Genomic DNA, 21183 nt, shown 5'->3' on the forward strand with positions numbered 1-21183 from the left:
CCAGTAAAAAAATGTATACGCAAGGAGGCAAGTCATGGCCTGCTATTGGCTGCACCACTCCCATCCTCATCGACGGGCAAAAGTCTAGCACATGCTACACTGATAAATTTGGCTCGTCTTTTGATTGTCTAGTCATTTTACACTGTTTAAATATTAGACAGAATGAATAAATCTGCCCCTATTCTTCAATAGGAGGATACTGCTGCAATGAAGCTTTGGGATGAGTGTGAGCAATACCTTCTGCATGTGTGTGACCTTTAACAGTTGCCTTATGTGAACCTGACAAGGAAGAAGATTTAACTGAAAGTTAGACTTTTTATATTAATGATTTTAACCTTTAGACTTGTTATATTGATGACATTTTAATTTACCAGCAACTAATATATTTATCAAGAGTTTCCAGTGGATAATATATATTTCTACATTAGCTTTAACCTGCATTATTATATAAAATACTTAGCCAAACATATTACACACCATATACACCCTTTAAAGGGGTTTTCTAAGACTTTACTGCTGATGACTACAGAATTTCACAAAAAAATTAGCTTTGTGACTAATTATTTCACCACGAAGCGCATTTTTTGTAAGTTGCGGGTGCAATGACAGGGAGCTGCGATAGCGTCGCCCCCTTATGGTACCCCTCAGATGCTGCGTTCATACATGATCACGGCATCTGAGTGTACAAACAGTTTGAAATTAACAATTAAAAAAATTGCATCAAACTTACTGCGTCCATTTGTGCGAGACGGGCTGGCCACACCATCCTGCTTGAAGATCTTGGCCGAAATCACGTACGGCCCGAGATTACATCATCATGCCATTCTTCGTGCTGTAAATTAGAATTTCAGGATTAATCGATTCGCTGACACAAAGCACGAGGAAATTCGGCTTCTAGGTGAATCGAATAATTCCTGAAATTCGGATCAAATTCCACTTCATGGGATTCGATTCGCTCATCTCTACTGATGACCTATCAGGTCATCGTATCTGATTGGTGGGTGTCTGACACCCTGGACCCCCACGATCAGCTGTATGAGAAGGCAGCGGCGCTCAAAGTAGCTCTGCAGCGTTCTCCAGCTTTTCCTAGGCCAGTGACGACATGTCCATTAGTAACATGGCCTAGACGCAGCTGTGTCCCATCTGTGGCAAAACCAACCTCACCACTGGGTTTTGGAGGGGCCTGTTTGCTAGCCTCTTGCCCCAGGATTATGGGCCCTCTCATCAGCCAGGCTTCCTTTGTTCACAAAGGACTTGTACTAACTTGAACCCCTGGTCTAATTTGTGCCATTTTGGGATGTTAAATGTCTATGTGTATTGTAAAGGGTGGGGCATTGTATACGTTGAGTAGTGAGGAGTGTTCCATTGTCTCTCTGTGTGTATTGGCGATGTCCCTTTGTCCTGAGAGATAATTGAATTACAACTCGATTGTCTCCAGGACAGAGGACATTGTGTATTCTCCTGCCTGTGGTGATTATGTTAACCATGGTGTACCATGATTATATCACAGGCAGAGGGGAGGATTCTATGTGGGTTGTAGCCTTTGTGTTATTGGTAATTGTATTTTGTTGATTGCGTCTCAGACAATGCCAGTGTGTTAGTTAATTGCGTCAAAGACAATGCTCATTGTATTTTGTTGATTGTGTTACAGACAGAGGGAAGGGGGTTTTGTGTACAATTACTGGGAAGGTTTCAATACTGTAAAAGCATGTGATTGGCTGTTTTTACAAAACCCTGTGGGTGGTAACCTTGTTGGAAGATGTGTATAAATCAATGCTGTGTGTTCAAATAAAGAATTCCTATTTTACATTCAACATAGAGCCTCGTTTCATGTGTGTGGGGATTGCTATATGTGTATACTCCCCTGGCTATTACTCCTAGCTCTTGTAAGAGCTGTTCCTGTTCCTGGTTCCTGTGGTGGTATCGGTGTCAAGTGGAGTGCTTGGAGTCCTCGAGAGGCACTGGGAGCATCCATCAACGGAGGTACCCGGTCGGGGTGCTAGGAGATCCGTTACACCATCCAAGTAAATAGGGCTGATATCAAGCCCGGCCGCTATACAGGTCCTTCTCAAAAAATTAGCATATTGTGATAAAGTTCATTATTTTCTGTAATGTACTGATAAACATTAGACTTTCATATATTTTAGATTCATTACACGCCAACTGAAGTAGTTCAAGCCTTTTATTGTTTTAATATTGATGATTTTGGCATACAGCTCATGAAAACCCAAATTTCCTATCTCAAAAAATTAGCATATTTCATCCGACCAATAAAAGAAAAGTGTTTTTAATACCAAAAAAGTCAACCTTCAAATAATTATGTTCAGTTATGCGCTCAATACTTGGTCGGGAATCCTTTTGCAGAAATGACTGCTTCAATGCGGCGTGGCATGGAGGCAATCAGCCTGTGGCACTGCTGAGGTGTTATGGAGGCCCAGGATGCTTCGATAGCGGCCTTAAGCTCATCCAGAGTGTTGGGTCTTGCGTCTCTCAACTTTCTCTTCCCAATATCCCACAGATTCTCTATGGGGTTCAGGTCAGGAGAGTTGGCAGGCCAATTGAGCACAGTAATACCATGGTCAGTAAACCATTTACCAGTGGTTTTGGCACTGTGAGCAGGTGCCAGGTCGTGCTGAAAAATGAAATCTTCATCTCCATAAAGCTTTTCAGCAGATGGAAGCATGAAGTGCTCCAAAATCTCCTGATAGCTAGCTGCATTGACCCTGCCCTTGATAAAACACAGTGGACCAACACCAGCAGCTGACATGGCACCCCAGACCATCACTGACTGTGGGTACTTGACACTGGACTTCAGGCATTTTGGCATTTCCCTCTCCCCAGTCTTCCTCCAGACTCTGGCACCTTGATTTCTGAATGACATGCAAAATTTGCTTTCATCCGAAAAAAGTACTTTGGACCACTGAGCAACAGTCCAGTGCTGCTTCTCTGTAGCCCAGGTCAGGCGCTTCTGCCGCTGTTTCTGGTTCAAAAGTGGCTTGACCCTCGGGAATGCGGCACCTGTAGCCCATTTCCTGCACACGCCTGTACACGGTGGCTGCGTCCACTGCTTCCGCAGGTCCCCCAAGGTCTGGAATCGGTCCTTCTCCATAATCTTCCTCAGGGTCCGGTCACCTCTTCTCGTTGTGCAGCGTTTTCTGCCACACTTTTTCCTTCCCACAGACTTCCCACTGAGGTGCCTTGATACAGCACTCTGGGAACAGCCTATTCGTTCAGAAATTTCTTTCTGTGTCTTACCCTCTTGCTTGAGGGTGTCAATGATGGCCTTCTGGACAGCAGTCAGGTCGGCAGTCTTACCCATGATTGCGGTTTTGAGTAATGAACCAGGCTGGGAGTTTTTAAAAGCCTCAGGAATCTTTTGCAGGTGTTTAGAGTTAATTAGTTGATTCATATGATTACGTTAATAGCTCGTTTAGAGAACCTTTTCATGATATGCTAATTTTTTGAGATAGGAATTTTGGGTTTTCATGAGCTGTATGCCAAAATCATCAATATTAAAACAATAAAAGGCTTGAACTACTTTAGTTTGTGTGTAATGAATCTAAAATATATGAAAGTCTAATGTTTATCAGTACATTACAGAAAATAATGAACTTTATCACAATATGCTAATTTTTTTAGAAGGACCTGTATAATGTACAGTGCTGTGCTTGGCGCTCACAGGAGCGCTGGTGCCTTCTCAAACAGCTGATCAGCTGGGGTCCTGAATGTTGCACCCCCACTGATCAGATTCTGATGGCCTATCCAGAGATAGGTCATCAGTATATGAATCTTGAAAAACCCTTTGAAGTACAGAGCTGTCCTTCAAGCATGGGGTACATCTGCTTTTACAATCATTTTATCATTTTCTTATATCTACTTTTTTGCTTAGAGTTTATTAAGGTGGTCTGATATTGATGATCTATCCTAAGTAAGAGAACCCCTTGTTAGTGGTCTAGATTGATGAATGGCTTAATTTTAAAGTCACTCATGGTCTAGAGCAGGCCCTCCAGCTGTTGTAAAAAAAAACTACAACTCCCACCATGTCCTGCTGTAGGCTGTCCAGGCATGCTGGGAGTTGTAGTTTTGCATCAGCTGGAGGGCCACAGGTTGGGCATCCCTGATCGAGATGTTAAAGATCTGATGTCCGTCTCCAAGCTCTAGTGATGTTCTGATGTAACAGGAAGATTAATTTCACTCTTGACTACAGTTAATCCATCAAGGCAGCCAGAATAGTGCCAAAATGGCATGTGAATTTCCTACAGCCACTGCCATTTTGTCGTCGAGATCATTGGGGGTCACAGCAGTTGGATGCTAATGACCAGACATTTATGGCATATCCTATCAATATGCCTTCTGCGAGATAAACTCTTTAACCATCACGTATTATGCCTCTGTTTGACGTGTATATATATATAAAAAAAAAAAGATACAAAAACACAGCACACCACATTCTTGTATCCTGCATAGTCCAGTAAAAAAAAAAGTATACATTTTTTTTTTTACAATGGAGCTGTATGGTTAACGGATGCCACTGTATAGCATCAGTCTGAAGCATCCGTTTAACGTATACGTTAAACAGATTGGAAAAACGTGATGTGAACCCACCCTTACCATCAAGTATGTCTCTTTAGTGCAGCCATCCTCAAACTGCGGCCCTCCAGCTGTTGCAAAACTACAACTCCCAGCATGCCTGAACAGCCTACAGGTATCAGCCTACAGCAGGGAATTGTGGGAGTTGTAGTTTTACAACAGCTGGAGGGCCGCAGTTTGAGGATGCCTGCTTTAGTGACTACTACCAAACAAAAATAAGTGACAACATTTTCTCAAATCCAGATAGTAACAGTGCACAATTCATTTTATTTTTCTTAGAGATGTATTCAAGAAATCAATAAAAAATACAAATGACGACAATTGTTTTATAACATATCCCAGTGTATAGAACAGAGAAAGTGGGACTTTATGGCAATTTTATTAAACAGTAGGCAAGAAAAATATTTGAATTGTTCAGAAAATAAAAGCGATTCCGGAAAAATGCACAGATCAAAATATACAGAAACATTTACTCAAGAGTAGGAATAGATTTTTATTTATTTTTTTGCAGAAATTGAGTAATAATGGAACAAAAAAAAAATCTGCCAACTGCTACAGTAGTATTTGTTTTGTCCTATGAACATTCCTCTAGAAGAACTGAGAAATAATAGATCCGATCATGGAACTACTTTGGGCTACTTGATGTCTTCTAGTAGCAGGGTAAATACTGTCATGTTGTATGGATACACACTGTACAATGTCCCCTCAAGCAGCTACTACACAGTCGAGTCACATTATTATGACCACTAGCTAATGTCCAGAGTAACCGTGGTGTGCAGCACAAACAGCAGCTAGACAGTCTGGGAATGACTCAAAAAGGTCCTGGTAGCTTGTCACAGGTATCTGGAGCTATACTGACTGCAGTGCATCCCACAGCTGCTGGAGGATGCATGGGGAAGGATCCATAGAGTGAACACGACGATCAAAGTGGTCCCACAGATGTTCAATAGGGTGCAATTCTGGGGAATTAGGAGGCCAGGGCAGTACTTGGAAGTCTGGTCATGCTCATCCATCCAATGTCGAATATTTCTAGCCATGTGACATGTTACATTGTCTTGCTGGAAGATTCCATCTGTTCCAGGGAAGACCATCAGCATGTATGGGTGTACTTGATCTGCAAGGATGGATTAATACCCAAATCAGCTGAGAATGACTTCCACATGGATGAGTGGGCCCAGAAAATGCTACAAAAACATTCCCAGACCATAATGCTGCCACCACCAGCTTGTGTTCTTCCAGCAACGGTTGCAGGGTATTTGTTCCCTGATGTTTCTCCACTGACACGCCAACATCCATTCATTCGATGAAGCATAAAATATGACTTGTCGGAGAAGGCAACCTTTTGCCAATCAGTAGTGGTCTAATTCCTATACTGCTGCAACTTCATTACCAGAGATGTAGTGACCATCTGTTTGCTTCAGAGCGCCACATACAGTAGGGTTCACTGAACTATTTTTTTTAGACACACGTTTGGAAGCCTACTGGTTCATTTTGGCAGTGAGCTGCTTCACTGTAGCGTGTCTGTATGACCTCCACAGTTTTATCAATATCAATGGCACATGGTGCTCCACAGTTTTCATGCTGCTTATTCGCAATGGTGCCATTTGTCCACTCACGATACACTTTCACCACAGCAGCGCGTGAAGAGTTCTCAAACTGCGCAGTTCTGGAACTACTGCTAATCTTGCCCCAAAAGCCAATAATCATCCCGTTTTGCAACTCTGATAAATCCCCCCCTGACAGCAATGATGGATATGTGTGTGCAGACAATCTATTGCACACCTTATATACCCACCAAACTTAATTCATGAGCTGCACGCTACTGACCTCAAAAGTAGTAAGTGGTCATAATAATGTGACTCTATTGTGCATATTCTGTTACTTGTGACTTGTACAGGTCATTGCACATTTACTGGATCCCCTAAAGATGGTGACCTCCAACATATGGCTCTTCAGTTGCTGCAAAACTACAATTCTCATTGCATGCCAAAGCTGGAGACCTGGATGCTGGAAACCCCTTGCCTTAAAGGTCATGACCACATGTGCAACCTATTGTTTTATTGTTACAGTGCATCTAAAATGAAATCTATGCAAATCCGGATTAATTTCTTCCTCTATTGTGTGTTTACAGCCCTATACAGACCTATGTGTCTTCATGGTAACCGAGTAAAAGCTCTGTAGTCTTAGTCTGCAGTCATAGTATCTTACATTTGTCCTTTACTTCTTACACTTGACTGGTTAGCATTGATGGAAAAGAATATAGGAGTAGGACGCTATACAGACTATTCATAGTATGTTACCAATGAGATGCACAAATATGCATAGGAGCTGTTGACACCAAATTATACCAAATATTTAGTCAAGACGTTCCTTAATTTCTAATTGTAGATGCACTGGATAAAGCCTTGTATATTTTTGTCTACTTTGTAGCATTGACAACAAGGCATTCCCCTTGGATGCCCTTTATACAGAATTCTGCTTACCATTTTAGGCAAAGCAACCACACTTATGGATCACCATAGTCCATATGGAACTACCTGGATAGTGGGCATTCAAGAGAGACCAGGTTCCTCCCTTTACATGCAAATGTAAAAGCAGGTAAAAGATACAACTCCCGAGAGTATTTCTGATATACCTTGTTAAATGTAAATTTACATTTAATTGACATGAGCACAATCTCTAAATGAGAAACAAAAAAGTAGTCAACAAAGGTTATATTAAAAAAACAAATTAAACTCTGAAAGAGCCCAACAGGCATGAGCCTGAATCCAACAAATGAGCTGGTAATAGAGAAATTAGGCGATATGTAGTATGTGTATACAGTATACCCCCTCTCAATCCATCGGCACATGAGTACACATCGACACGTACATCCAATGCAGAAAGCAATGCTTTGGTGTCCATCGTTTACTAATATTGTGCTTTCCGTGGAGGACAACTGATTTAGAAAATTCCCCCTCAAAGACTGGGTAAAAGTTGGCCAATAGCAAAGGCTTCATTTGGTCTCTGATCACCATTAGTGGACGTGGTGAAAATCAGCCTGACTGAAGACAGATTCCTCATGAGCAGCGGAGCATTCTTGGAGTCCCGATTGATTGGGCATCACATTAGCACTTCTCCAGTTGCACTTGTAGGGTAATATGGAAAATGTATCTGCTTCTGTCCAAGAGTGACCTTCAGCAGCACTCCCATGATAGCGGAGCTACAAGGGAGGTATGAGGGCAGAGCAGCACAAACAGTTCAAGGGGCCTAATTAATTGACCTCTTGGTCCGTTGATCAGTCAGCTTTTTTAATAAATATCTATTTAGAGGGAAAAAAAAACAAAATAGACAATGGACATTTAGTCAGTGACAATAATATTAAAGGGGTTGTCCCAAGAAAAATCCAGCACCCAGATTTGAATACTTTTGCAATTGCATGCAATTAAAAAATTTGTATAGCCACTGAGTTATTTAAAGGGATTCTGTAATGAGATTTTACCCCTATAACCTAAACATATGCTCATCACCGGAGTAATAATAAGAATCCTAAGCTGGCATTATTAAACTTCACTGTGGCTCTTTTTGCACAAAAAAACTGTTTTTTATAACTTATCAATCACTCACTTAAGGTGCCCAAGGGGAGGTCCGTTAATACAGGGTGCCCGGCCACAAACCTCGCCGTCCGGTGCCCAGTGCCGCCTTCCCTAGCTCAGCTGGCCTGATGCGCATTCGCACTTCGCTGAACAAAGCCGCTGCCAGGAGTCCACGGCGCATCAGGCTGAGCCTAGTGCGCAGGCGCTGGATCTGGCAGAGGGACGGGTAGGATTGCGGAGGCGGCGAGGGGTGCGGCCGGGCACCCTGTATTAACGGACCTCCCCTTGGGCACCTTAAGTGAGTGATTGACAGGTTATAAAAACCAGTTTTTTGTGCAAATAGAGCCACAGTGAAGTTTAATAATGCCAGCTTAGGAATCTTAATATTACACCGGACATGAGAATATGTTTAGGTTGTAGGGGTAAAATCTCATGACAGAATCCCTTTAATAAAATCTATCTGTATAGCACCACCTGCTGTTTATCATTTTAATTATGTCTCCTTTATGATGCAGCTCTCTCCCTGTAATGGATACAGCTTCTAAAAGAATATCTGGCTGCTGGCACTTGAAGAGTGGAAGTTAGCATGTGCGTCCACGTCAGTGATGTTACTGAGGTGGGACGCACATGCTAAGTCGCACCATTTAAGTGCCTGGCAGCAGCCAGATATTATTTTAGAAGCTGTAACCGTTATAGAGAGAGATTTATCATAAAGGACATACCACCCCTGAGCTGACGGCCTGAAATATATCTAGCAGAGCAACTAGAACAATGAATGGTTGGAGTTTAGTTAGAAATAGATTGTCGTGTATTATATGATGTAAAAATGGAAAATCACACATCACACATTATTCTTGGTATAATATGGGAGAGGAAGTGGCATGAGGAAACATCACAGCCTGCTTTTGTAACCTCACCCCCACACAGCCAGATGGGGATGCAGGAACTTTTCTTCAGGTTATAACCTTTCTTATCAATTACATATGTGCTTTTCAGATTGTCTGATTTTTTTCTCCTATAGGGGTGGGATAATCAGGCACACATCTAATCACCCCCTGCACCTAATTAGGACATTTGCCAACTTTGCAACTCAAATGTTTACTGACACATGGATCATACGAATGTGTGTATGTAGACAAAAACCTCATTGGCATGTGCGAATTCTGCACCTGCGACTGAAATAAGATTGACAAAGTATACACTGCTAAACTGGTGCTTGGTCAATGGTCACACAACCAAAGTGATGGGTTCTGAAGCAGAGTATATGTTGAGGCAGGTTGCCACTATCGCATGGTAACAGTCATAGAGATACTGAATCTGTGGTATGTTATTCCAAGCCCCTTCAACTTGAACCCATATTTCAGCCAAAGTTGTTGGCTGCTGTACATTGAGATTGGATAGGGTCATGGATCTCCAGAAATTCTTGATGGGGGAGAGATCTGATGTTAAAGCTGCCTGGGGAGGCTGCTGGATACTGTGAAGAGTATGTTGTGTTGCGCCGAGGCAAAAAAAGGCAGTAGGACTGGTCCCATGATGTCCTGGACACAGGAGGATGGTCAATGTCCCCTCCATGAACACTAGATATAAATGGCCATGGTAGATTATGGTGCCTGACACCATGACACCTACCTGGTGTTGATCCTGGGGTATCTGCACTATGCATTTTACTTATTTTATTTTACTCACTTATGTATAGCGCTGACACATTCCACAGCGCTTTACAGACATTGTCATCACACTGTCCCCAATGAGGCTCACAATCTCAATTTCCTATCAGTATGGAGTGGGGGAGGAAACCGGAGTACCCAGAGGAAACAAACTCCATGCAGATGTTGTCCTTGGATTCGAACCTAGAACATGATGGTAGCAGGTGTCTTCCTGCCCTCCAGCAAATGGTAGTGTTCAGTGATAAAAGCAGGTCCTGACTTGGTACTAATGATGGCCACATCAAAAGCCTCACCCAAACAGAGCATCTGCATGACCATTACCATGCCAGAGTGGCAGACTATATCGCAGCAAGGGTAGATTCCACCCAGTATTAATGTGACCCTTCCTCAACATATACCCTGCTGCAGAACCGTGGGGGCCTGGCACCCCCGCCAATCAGCTGCTTGAAGAGGCCCCAATGTGCCAGTGAGCACTGCGGCCTCCTCACACCTTGACAAGCACAGTGCCATACATTGAATAGTACTGTGTTTGTTACTGCAGCTCAGGCCCCTTCACTTGAATGGGATTGAGTGGAAGAAAAGTTTCTGTATCGTATCCCCGTCTGGCTGTAGGGGGAAAAGGGTTCAATAGCAGGCTGTGATGTTTCTTCATTCCACTTCTAGCGCCTCACCTCCCTAGGCCATGTGACTGATGAATGTGACATCACTGGCCTAGGAAGAGGCGCAGTGCTCATCAAGTGCCACTGCCTCTTCAAACTGCTGATCGGAGGGGGTGCCAGTAATTGGAACCCCACAGATCAAATATTGATGATGTATCCTGAATATAAGAACTTTTACTGTCTACTTTTAGGGAAAAAAATTCCTGGCCATGTGATGAAAACACAAAGCAACAACGTATTACACAGCTCTGATAAAATAGCACATAGAGATCTTGAAGGCAGTAAGAAGCTAAGAACTTGCAGAGATCTTCAGGGTAACTGTGATCAGGTAAAGTTATTTGGAGCAGAGGCTGAGTATGCCTGATAACAAGGCATGCAACTGTACGGAGGATACGTAAACAGCCGAGTGTGCTCAAAGGATCCAAAGTTCTACCATCAGTGATGGTTCCAGTGGTTGGACCCTACCTATCATGTCCATATGTGATAAATCTTGGTTACTGGTTGGGAAAACCCCTTATTTTAGAATAGAATATCATAAAAAAAATTGAAAATTTGAAAACATTACAAAGAAACCACGTGCTACACTTTATACAATTGTCTTTCATGCATGTAAACGGTCTTCTCCCCTGCTCCACATACCTCACTTAAAATGACCCACACTGGAGAATCAGTTTGAATAGAGAGACGCAGCGCTTCTAGTGGCCCAAAAGAAGAATCCACTTCTCCTTCAGCTATGCCCTTATTGAATGATCCTACAGAGATGAAGCAAGGATCAAAAGAAAAGTCAATAAATAGAATATAACAGTACAACTGAGTATTAATTTACTATATAAAATCAATGATGATGCAGTAAGGCCTGAAAACATAAAGGGGCACATTTATTAAGACCAGCGTTTTAAAACCCTGCACTGGCTGTGGATCGCCGGTGGGCGCAGGCTTCTTCATAACTTTGGCACATCCACCGCCGCTTCTAAATGTAAGAGCTTCCGAGCGGTCTTACACTTAGACCACTTTGTATACCTAAAACAGGCATAGAAAATGGTAAATGAGATTGACCTGCTGGTCCGTCCTCTTCCCCGCCTACTCCCTTTTAAGACTTGATAGGGACATTTACTAAGTATGTTGTACTAGAATTATAGCGTCAAATGCACACAAAAAAAACAGCATTTTGATTTGCGCCAAATATATCAACTGTTTTCTCCAGAATTTTTACCATAAAGAATGCATCAGGACAGAACTGAATTATAAATGTCAAAGTGGGCAGGGCTATCAAATTGCCGCATATTACACCTAATTTATCACCCTCTTATTGGCAGAGATGGCTCAAATTGTTGCGTATTGTGTAAAAAGTCACATTTATGTGTACAAAGTCACACGATGGCAATTTGTGGTGGGAATAAGTGATAGGTAAGTAATAAATCAGGAGGCATGTATTTTTATCTAATATAAATGAGCTAAACAATAGGGTTTTGTCGGTCGTAAATGTGTGGTTTGACAGGGTTGGCTGAAATGGCGCATTTCTATTTAAAAAAGTTGCATTCAAAATGTCGCAAATCAAGAGAAATAGGCGAATAATCAAGTTTATATTTAAAAAGGCACATTTTAAAAGTGGTATATGCCTTTTGATATATGAGGTCAAACAAATCACAACTTTTGATTTGTAATGTCAGTATTTTTTTGCCGCCAATAATGCCATTATTGATAAATGTCCCCCGATGTGTCTCATAGGACCTTTGTGCCGCAATTAGAATAGAATACCATTATTACATTTTTCAGATAAACTGAGAAAATTAGAAAACATTACAAAGAAACCACATGCTACACTTTATATCATTTTCTTTCATGCATGTAAACGGTCTTCTCCCCTGCTCCACATACCTCACTAAAAATGACCCACACTGGAGAATCTGTCTGAATAGAGAGATGCAGCGCCTCTAGTGGCGGTCCTTTGCGCCGCCATCTGTGCCAGAAATATGGCTAATTTTGGCATATTTCTGTTTAATAAATGTCCCCCAAAATCCATACATTTGAGTATAATGATTGACTGAAACATGTAATTTCAGGTAATTTATAAAGATTTCACCTTATAATTGAATATAAACTAATCCAAGTTATTGCCCGATCATTAATATTATAGCTGGCAGGAAACTCTATACCATGACTTCTCATTTCAAAATGTAATTAAGATTTTTCTCTTCTCATTTGATAAATGTAATTTCATTTGCAGCTAATATGTGGTATTACCAGCTTTAATTACTATAAATATTCCTCATGCATGGGGTAACATTTTCCACACTGCCGTGTTTGCCATCTCCTTTTAACAAGGACAGAGTAGTTAGCAGGTAAACTATAAACTGAACGAGCCTTGTATACTGTATACTAAAGACACAGGGTACTTTGTGCTCAATACATTCACAGTAGTTAATACAAAACCTATGCAGCTTGAAATAACAGGTTCACAAATGGATATGTGCATACTTCCCAACTGTCCTGGATTTTGGTGGCTGTCCCATGGTCCCAAGACAGCTGAGGTATGTCCCGCTCTCAACTGTCTTTGCATCTTTAGGACACAGAGGCCGTTCATTGAAATGGTGAAGCAGGAGCCGCCTGTTCCCTGCTTCACCTTTCAACCTAACTGTAGGCGCTCCCCAGCAGCCACGATGCGCTCACACATTACGCCTATTGGGCTGTGTAGGAGGAACCTGCAGGCCTGGGAATCGACCTGTGAGCTCCTCCTACACAGCCCAGCAAGTGCTATGTGTGTGTCTTCTTACTCTATTTATTGTATTATATCTGTATATTATTGATTTATTTTGTATAGTATCTTTCCATTTATCTTTTCCAAATACTTGAGTAACTTCAAGTGATTTTCAACAATATCAGATCGGTTGGGGTTTGAACCTTGGTATCCCTTCCAACCAGTTGTTTGAAAGGGCTGCAGCTCTTTCACAAGCCCTGCAGTCTCTTCATTGCTTACATAAGGCCCCCTACAATTGCATGCCATCTACTCAGTAGCAGTGGTGCAGGATATTGAAGCTTTGTCCTATTTATGTGAATAATACCAGGCACTGGTGCTACGAAGTAGACTGCGTACAAGTAGACTGACTGAGATAAACAAGGAGGTCACACTCTTCATACGAGTGCTGTGGCCCACCTCAAACAACTGATAGCTGGGGGTGCTGAAAGCCCACCCCCACCGATCTATTGCCAAAATATAGAAGGCAACATACATTGCCCACCATGTCAAATAAAGTGAGTTAATCCAGTAGCTGCAACGATCTATTGATGGCCTTATCCTGAGAAACCTTGAAAACCCCTACATACTACTATGGATTTAACTGCAACCTCTACTCCTCCCCACACAAGATATATAACAATTGTTAGAAATTGGAAGTATAATTCTTCTAGCAATAAGTCTACGCGAAATGTTGAGCTTTTTTTTCACCTTTACATTTTTTTTTATTGGCTTTGTATAACCTAATGAATAAGTTTTTAACCCCAGTAAAAATCTGCAATTCATTCCATGATCAGTTGACTACCCTCATCTGAACAAGAAGAAAAGAGAAACATGGGATTTGGCAGAAAACGCCACGACAGGGGTGATAAGCTCTTGATGTTTGCATAAACAGTAACATGAGGATTTTCATTTTTGTGCATCATCAATTCTTGACTGTAAACATAAATCCCTATTGGCACAGGATATGGATAAGCAAGAGATACTGTATAAATGCAATTAATAGTAATGCTTCTATCTCTTACAAAATAAAAAGAAAACTTTTTATTTTAGATGGGATTTATATAAATTTGTATTAAGCAATTAAAAAGGGTAGACTGATGCTTTCAGGATGTAATGGTGTAAAGATAGCCTTTGTAAATGTGTAGGAATGCCACTCTCTACTGAAATAAACACGCACATTGATAGGGAGGGTTGGGGTCTTCAGTGGACAGCCATCTTATGTGCATGACCACCATCACACAACAGTGTTACTCTATAGCTAGATTTCCATGAGGTGGCTGAAACCCTGTCAACCCATTGCAGTCAACGGCCGCACTAATTTGAGATTAAAGAGTAACAAACCCTTTAAACAACTTTATTTTAAAAAGTTGCAAATGATTTTCTAATATACTTTGTTAATGGATTTTGCCTTTATACTAAAGAAATAGGCAGCTGAACTTCAGCTCTCTTAAGCGCTTTAGGAGGAGTACATTTGTACACTGCTGACACAGTGTACGTGTGTTCGGATTCCCCTGTACTGGTGAAATGTGCCCCCTTGACTAGGATTTAGCTGAGCAGAGCAGACTCCTACCCGAGCCCACTTCCCTCAGCTGAAAGCTCTAATAATGTGCTATTCAGAGCTCTCAAGTGAGCGGAGCAGAGAGGGTTTAGCCAAGATCAAGGGGCACGGGCGGGAGCATTGATGGTGTACTGACTCTAAAGCACTTAGGACAAGACAAGTTCAGCTCCCTATTTCTTTAGTAAAAACCCCAAATCCATTCATAAAGTATATTAGAAAAAAAAAGTTGTTTAAAAGTTTGGTTACTCTTTAATACCTCTGTTAACTCCCAAATTTGTGCAGTCATTGGCTGCCTTTGGTGGCTGGAGTTTCGGCTACCTTGTGGATACCCAGCCTACTAGTGGCACACAGGCCACTGGGGTTACATGGTTTGGCCTAATTGATCAGAGCCAGGCACTAATGCCCATAGAAGCATCACAGCCACATTTTATATGACTGTTTTGGATACTGGTTTCTGGCTTTCCATACTTATTTGGCTCTTTGTGCATATCAGATATAATTTAAGGGAATTTGCGGATATTTGGTTAGGCACAGAAAGGCAACATCATGACATCAGTTCCCTCGTCCCCTGCACACAGATATGACACGTCACCTATTTGAAAGTATCCATCCGGTGTACGATGGTATTTAGAAGGTTTACCCCGTCCTTCATGTAAAGCTTCTTTGTCTGACTGAAGGCTCTGCAAGAAACACATAAAAGTTATCTCTGTTAAACATTTCAAGGTGAAGTTGTAGTACATTGTGACAGAAGAAATCTCACATAATTGTCCGCTTTCTTTCAGAAACAATGCAGCAATTATCCATGTGTTGTGTCTAGTATTGCAGCTCTCTTCAATGAGGTGAATGGGGTACACTTGCATAGTACGTTACTGTACCTGTGGACGGGTGTGGGCTGTTTTTGGTAGAGCAACTCTCTGATGCATCAGGTGAGAAGACTCAAAACTAAATTCTAACTATTTTTTGGTAAACAAGAGCAATTAAAATAGTAATTATGAACACAATTTAGTATATTTAAAGGGAGTCTGTCACCTGCCTGAAGTACTATTAGGAGCAGTAGTACATGATTAGTACTAAATGTATACTCCCACCTCCCATTCTCGTGCAAAAAAGCTCTAAAAGGGAGATTCTTCAAAAGATAACACACTGACTATCTATATATATATGCCACTAAAGGGCGCTTAAAGGGGTTGGCCACTTCTTAACAATATTTCCTAAATCCTCCTAAACTGTATGATGTGACACTATTAACTGAAAGGCTCTATTTTTTTTCAACCTTAGTGACTGGTGAGAAGGCCTTTGGCTGCCCATCCATGGCCCATGTAAATTGAGCCCAGCCGCAGTCACCCTCACCATGGAAATCCAGATGGCGGTGGACATGTGAGATCTCTTACTTGGAGGAACAGCACCTGTGCAGAAGAAAATACAGCCTGGGACTGGCAAGGAAGAGGTCACATGAGTAAACCATGTGACTGCCGCCATCTTGTTTGCCATGGATGAGCCTTCTCACCAGTTTCTGAATTGAGAGAAACACTTCTTTACAGTTAATAGTGACATCATTAGGGGCATTTACAAAATATAGTTAGGAATTGACTAATCCCTTTAAGAGCTCATTGCATAATGGAAATCAATAAGGTAATATGTGAAAGAGAGGAACTCCAGCTTCCATAAAATTGTACTTTATTTTAACAAGGATGTAAAATACTGTAGACAAGCATCGTCTACAAGTATCGGGTCACCACATCTGAACCTTACTCTTGACATCATGTCATGTGGTCACCTGAAATGTGTGGACACTACTTGTCTTCTGCATTTTACATCATTGGCAAAATAAAGTTTAACTTTATGGAAGCTTGAGTTCCTTTAGCCTGATCCATGCCTCCAAGTGCTTTCAGGAGGGCTGGACTGGTGCTGTTTATTACGTTAGTGAAATCAGTAAATTCACTCTAGTGGCGACTGCAGGCAGCCAACATATTATCTTTAAAAGCTATGTCCACATCCAGGGGCAGTTTTTTTATGATTGCATTTTACTCATTTTGGTTTAAAAATAATGTTTCAGTTGGTCTTTATTAAAAATATTTTGCCGTTCTGTTACACAGGGTTAACTGTTTTTCTAACTGTGTGAATCCTACTTTAACTTTCTGGGTCATCTAATAAACCTTATCTTTAAATTACTAAAAGGTCAAACACTTATTTAAGCCAAATTCTTAATAGTAAGATAAGATTTTAGCTATAATTATTGTTCAGGAGGTCAGAGATCAGAGATACAGTCAGCTGAGCTACCTGATAGAAAACAGTAAAAATACAGATCCTGCTACTAGAGAATCTCAAGGCTGTACAGAGAAAGGGGCAAATTTTTTTAAATAAAGACCAAATGAAAAAATTTTTTAGCTTAAAATGAGTGCAATGCATAAATAAAAATTGCCCCAAAGGTGTACAGTAGCTTGAAATGCTTCTACAATACATTTTGGACCTACAAACATCATAATTGATGAAGATTCCTGTTAAAAGGAACCTGTCGGCTACAAAATACACCATAAACTGCCATCATTACCTTACAGAAGTTGTCATCATGTTTCTAAAGATCTTTTTTATCTTAGATGTTCAATACGCATGAGTACTGAAAAAGTACTTTTTTTCCCCTGCGCAGGCCGAATGTAAATGACATTCTTGAAGTCAAGCTTGCCTTGTCCTCGTCCTGGCGCAATTTCAGGCGCAATTCCAACCTCAGATCTCACACATGCGCCATTTGAATGCATTTCCGGCACCTGCGCATTGATCCCTGCTGCAGTTTACTTCACTTCGGAGGGTCATTGCACAGGCCACTCACAGCTCACCGAGGAGCATCAACTTGTGCGACATTTGAGGGTGGAATTGCACCTTAGAGTGTGTTAGTCTGTGGGGGAATAAAAGTCCTTTTTCAGCGATGAAGCACATCGAAAGTCTAAGACAAAAACATCTTTAGAAACATGACATCTTTAAGGTAATGCTTGTGGTGCATGGTGCATTTTGTAGCCGACGGGTTCCCTTTTAGGCCTCATGCATACAACCATTTTTCGGGTCCGCATTCGAGCTGCAGTTTTTGCTGCTCGGGTGCGGACCCATTCACTTCAATGGGGCCGCAAAAGATGCGGACAGCACTCTGCATGCTGTCCGCATCCATTGCTCCATTCCGTGGTCCCGCAAAAAAAAAAAAATATAGCATGTCCTATTCTTGTCCATTTTGCGGACAAGAATAGGCATTTCTACAATGGGCCGCCCATTCCGTTCCGCAAGTTGCGGAAGGCACACGGGTGGCTTCCGTTTTTTTGAGGATCCACGGACCGCAAAAAATGTAAAGGTCGTGTGCATGAGGCCCAAGGTAGCCAGGAGGCACCTGCCTAGATGAAATAACACAGTCAATTTACAGTCCATTATCAGCAACTAATTAGAAGTGGAAAGTATGGTTGAATTTAGTGGTATTATTGTGGTTTACAATTAAAACTGGTTGCTTAAGATACCAGTTCAACCTACAAAACAGATTCTAATTAGTAGCGATGAACGTTATAACAATTTCCCAAAAAGTTTTAAAGGGAATCTGTCAGCTGCTTTTACCATTTTAAGCTGGCACCATCGCTATGTTGACTAAAGTACCTTATTTCCAGCAGTCTTTTACTTTATTTTATAGTTTTGTAGTTTTGATATAAAAGCGATTTTTATGTTATGCTAATTAGGGTCCAAGGTGCCCAGAGGGGCGTTTTTTTTTTCCACTCGCCCAGTGACGCCCCCCTGCAGTGCCCAAGAACGCCTCCTGATCATCAAATAACCTCCCACAGCCCGGCAAACGGTTCCGCCCCCTCCCCGCATCATAGTCTACCTTATAGATATGCCCCGTCCTTCTTCCTGTCTGCGGCCTGCGCGATCATCAACCTCCTGAGGGCAACAGCCTCAAAAGGCTCACTGGGCATGTGCGGAGCCCAGTGATGTGACCTGAGCGCTGTTGCCCTCAGAACATTGATGATCGCGCAGGCCGCACTGCGTCTGCGCGAGTTTTCTGGCCGCAGACAGGAAGAAGGACGGGGCATTTCTATAAAGTAGACTATGACGTGGGGAGAGGGGGGAACCGTTTGCCGGGCTGTGGGAGGTTATTTGATGATCAGGAGGCTGTCTTGGTAAAATGGTAAAAGCAGTTGACAGATTCCCTTTAAGTGCACAGGAGATATTTTCACTCTGATGCCACTAGATGGCACTAATGTCTCATATATATGTGATAATAAGCCATTCAAAGCTAAAAGTATAGAAAGAGAAAAAAAAAACGCTCATGAAATGTAACACAAAGGCCAATTTATCTGTATATTATAGATCTTCAGATAAGTTCAGTCGGCTGCAAAACAAGATATATCTTAGTGCATTTTTTTTATTACTATTCTTTATATGCGCCAGGCAGAGCACAGGAAGCCGTTAACTTGAAAATACTGCCATGTAAACTGCAAAGACAGGCAATTCATTTCTTCACCTACAAGAGATTTACAATTGAAATTATAGCAAACAAAAATATTGGTGTATGTTTTATTGAGAGCCGTCTGTGCCTCAGAGATCTGAGACTGTGGTGAGCACTGATGTGCAAAGCATTCCTTATTCTAAATTATCTTCAAAATACATTACTGCAACACTAAGTACTGGCATCCTATAATGATTTATCCCCAGTATACACCACTATGGAATTTCCTGGGTTTATAAAGTGATTTATACCCAGTATACACCACTATGGTATTTACTGACTTCCTATAGTGATTTATCCCCAATATATACACCACTATGATATTTACTGACTTCCTATAATTATTTATCCCCAGTATACACCACTATGGTATTTACTGACTTCCTATAGTGATTTATCCCCAGTATACACCACTATGGTATTTACTGACTTCCTATAGTGATTTATCCCCAGTATACACCACTATGGTATTTACTGACTTCCTATAATTATTTATCCCCAGTATACACCACTATGGTATTTACTGACCTTCTATAGTGAGTTATCCCCAGTATACACCACTATGGTATTTACTGACTTCCTATAGTGATTTATCCCCAGTATACACCACTATGGTATTTACTGACTTCCTATAGTGATTTATCCCCAGTATACACCACTATGGTATTTACTGACTTCCTATAATTATTTATCCCCAGTATACACCACTATGGTATTTACTGACTTCCTATAGTGAGTTATCCCCAGTATACACCACTATGGTATTTACTGACTTCCTATAGTGATTTATCCCCAGTATACACCACTATGGTATTTACTGACTTCCTATAGTGATTTATCCCCAGTATACACCACTATGGTATTTACTGACTTCCTATAATGATTTATCCACAGCATACACCACTATGATATTTACTGACTTCCTATAGTGATTTATACCCAGTATACACCACTATGGTATTTACTGACTTCCTATAGTGATTTATCCCCAGTATACACCACTATGATATTTACTGACTTCCTATAGTGATTTATCCACAGTATACACCACTATGGTGTTTACTGACTTCCTATAATGATTTATCCCCAGTATAAACCACTATGATATTTACTGACTTCCTATAGTGATTTATCCCCAGTATACACCACTATGATATTTACTGACTTTCTATAGTGATTTAAACCCAGTATACACCACTATGGTATTTACTGACTTCCTATAGTGATTTATCCCCAGTATACACCACTATGATATTTACTGACTTCCTATAGTGATTTATACCCAGTATACACCACGATAATATTTACTGACTTCCTATAGTGATTTATCCGCAATATATACACCACTATGGTATTTACTAACTTCCTATAGTGATTTATACCCAGTATGCACCACTATGGTATTTACTAACTTCCTATAGTGATTTATCCCCGGTATACACCACTATGATATTTATTGACTTCCAATAGCGATTTATCCCCAGTATGCAGCACTATTGTATTTACCGACTTCATATAGTGATTTATCCCCAGTATACACCACTATGATATTTACTGACTTCCTATAGTGATTTATCCCCAGTATACACCACTATGGTATATACTAACTTCCTATAGTGATTTATCCCCAGTATACACCACTATGATATTTACTGACTTCCTATAGTGATTTATCCCCAGTATACACCACTATCCTATAATGATTTATCCCCAGTATACACCACTATCCTATAATGATTTATCCCCAGTATAAACCACTATGATATTTACTGACTTCCTATAGTGATTTATCCCCAGTATACACCACTAAGATATTTACTGACTTCCTATAGTGATTTATCCCCAGCATACACCACTATGATATTTACTGACTTCCTATAGTGATTTATCCCCAGTATACACCACTATGATATTTACTGA

At 41.1% G+C, this 21183-nt stretch overlaps 1 protein-coding gene across 2 annotated transcripts in view; it reads right to left on the minus strand.

Annotated features, from left to right (window-relative positions):
* Nucleotides 1–4828: 4828 nt before the first annotated feature.
* The window catches only part of MGAT4B (alpha-1,3-mannosyl-glycoprotein 4-beta-N-acetylglucosaminyltransferase B), a 444527-nt gene continuing 428172 nt past the window's right edge, over nt 4829–21183 (minus strand). For both annotated transcript variants that reach the window (XM_044281108.1, XM_044281109.1), the window contains exons 13-15: nt 15379–15466; nt 11131–11243; nt 4829–7891 (exon numbers count right to left, since the gene is read on the minus strand). In XM_044281108.1, coding sequence (XP_044137043.1) covers nt 7868–7891; nt 11131–11243; nt 15379–15466 — 225 coding nt within the window. In that variant the 3' untranslated portion in view covers nt 4829–7867. The remainder of the gene's footprint in view (nt 7892–11130; nt 11244–15378; nt 15467–21183) is intronic.

Source organism: Bufo gargarizans, chromosome 2 (genome assembly GCF_014858855.1).
Source record: "Bufo gargarizans isolate SCDJY-AF-19 chromosome 2, ASM1485885v1, whole genome shotgun sequence".
NCBI classification, from domain to species: domain Eukaryota; kingdom Metazoa; phylum Chordata; class Amphibia; order Anura; family Bufonidae; genus Bufo; species Bufo gargarizans.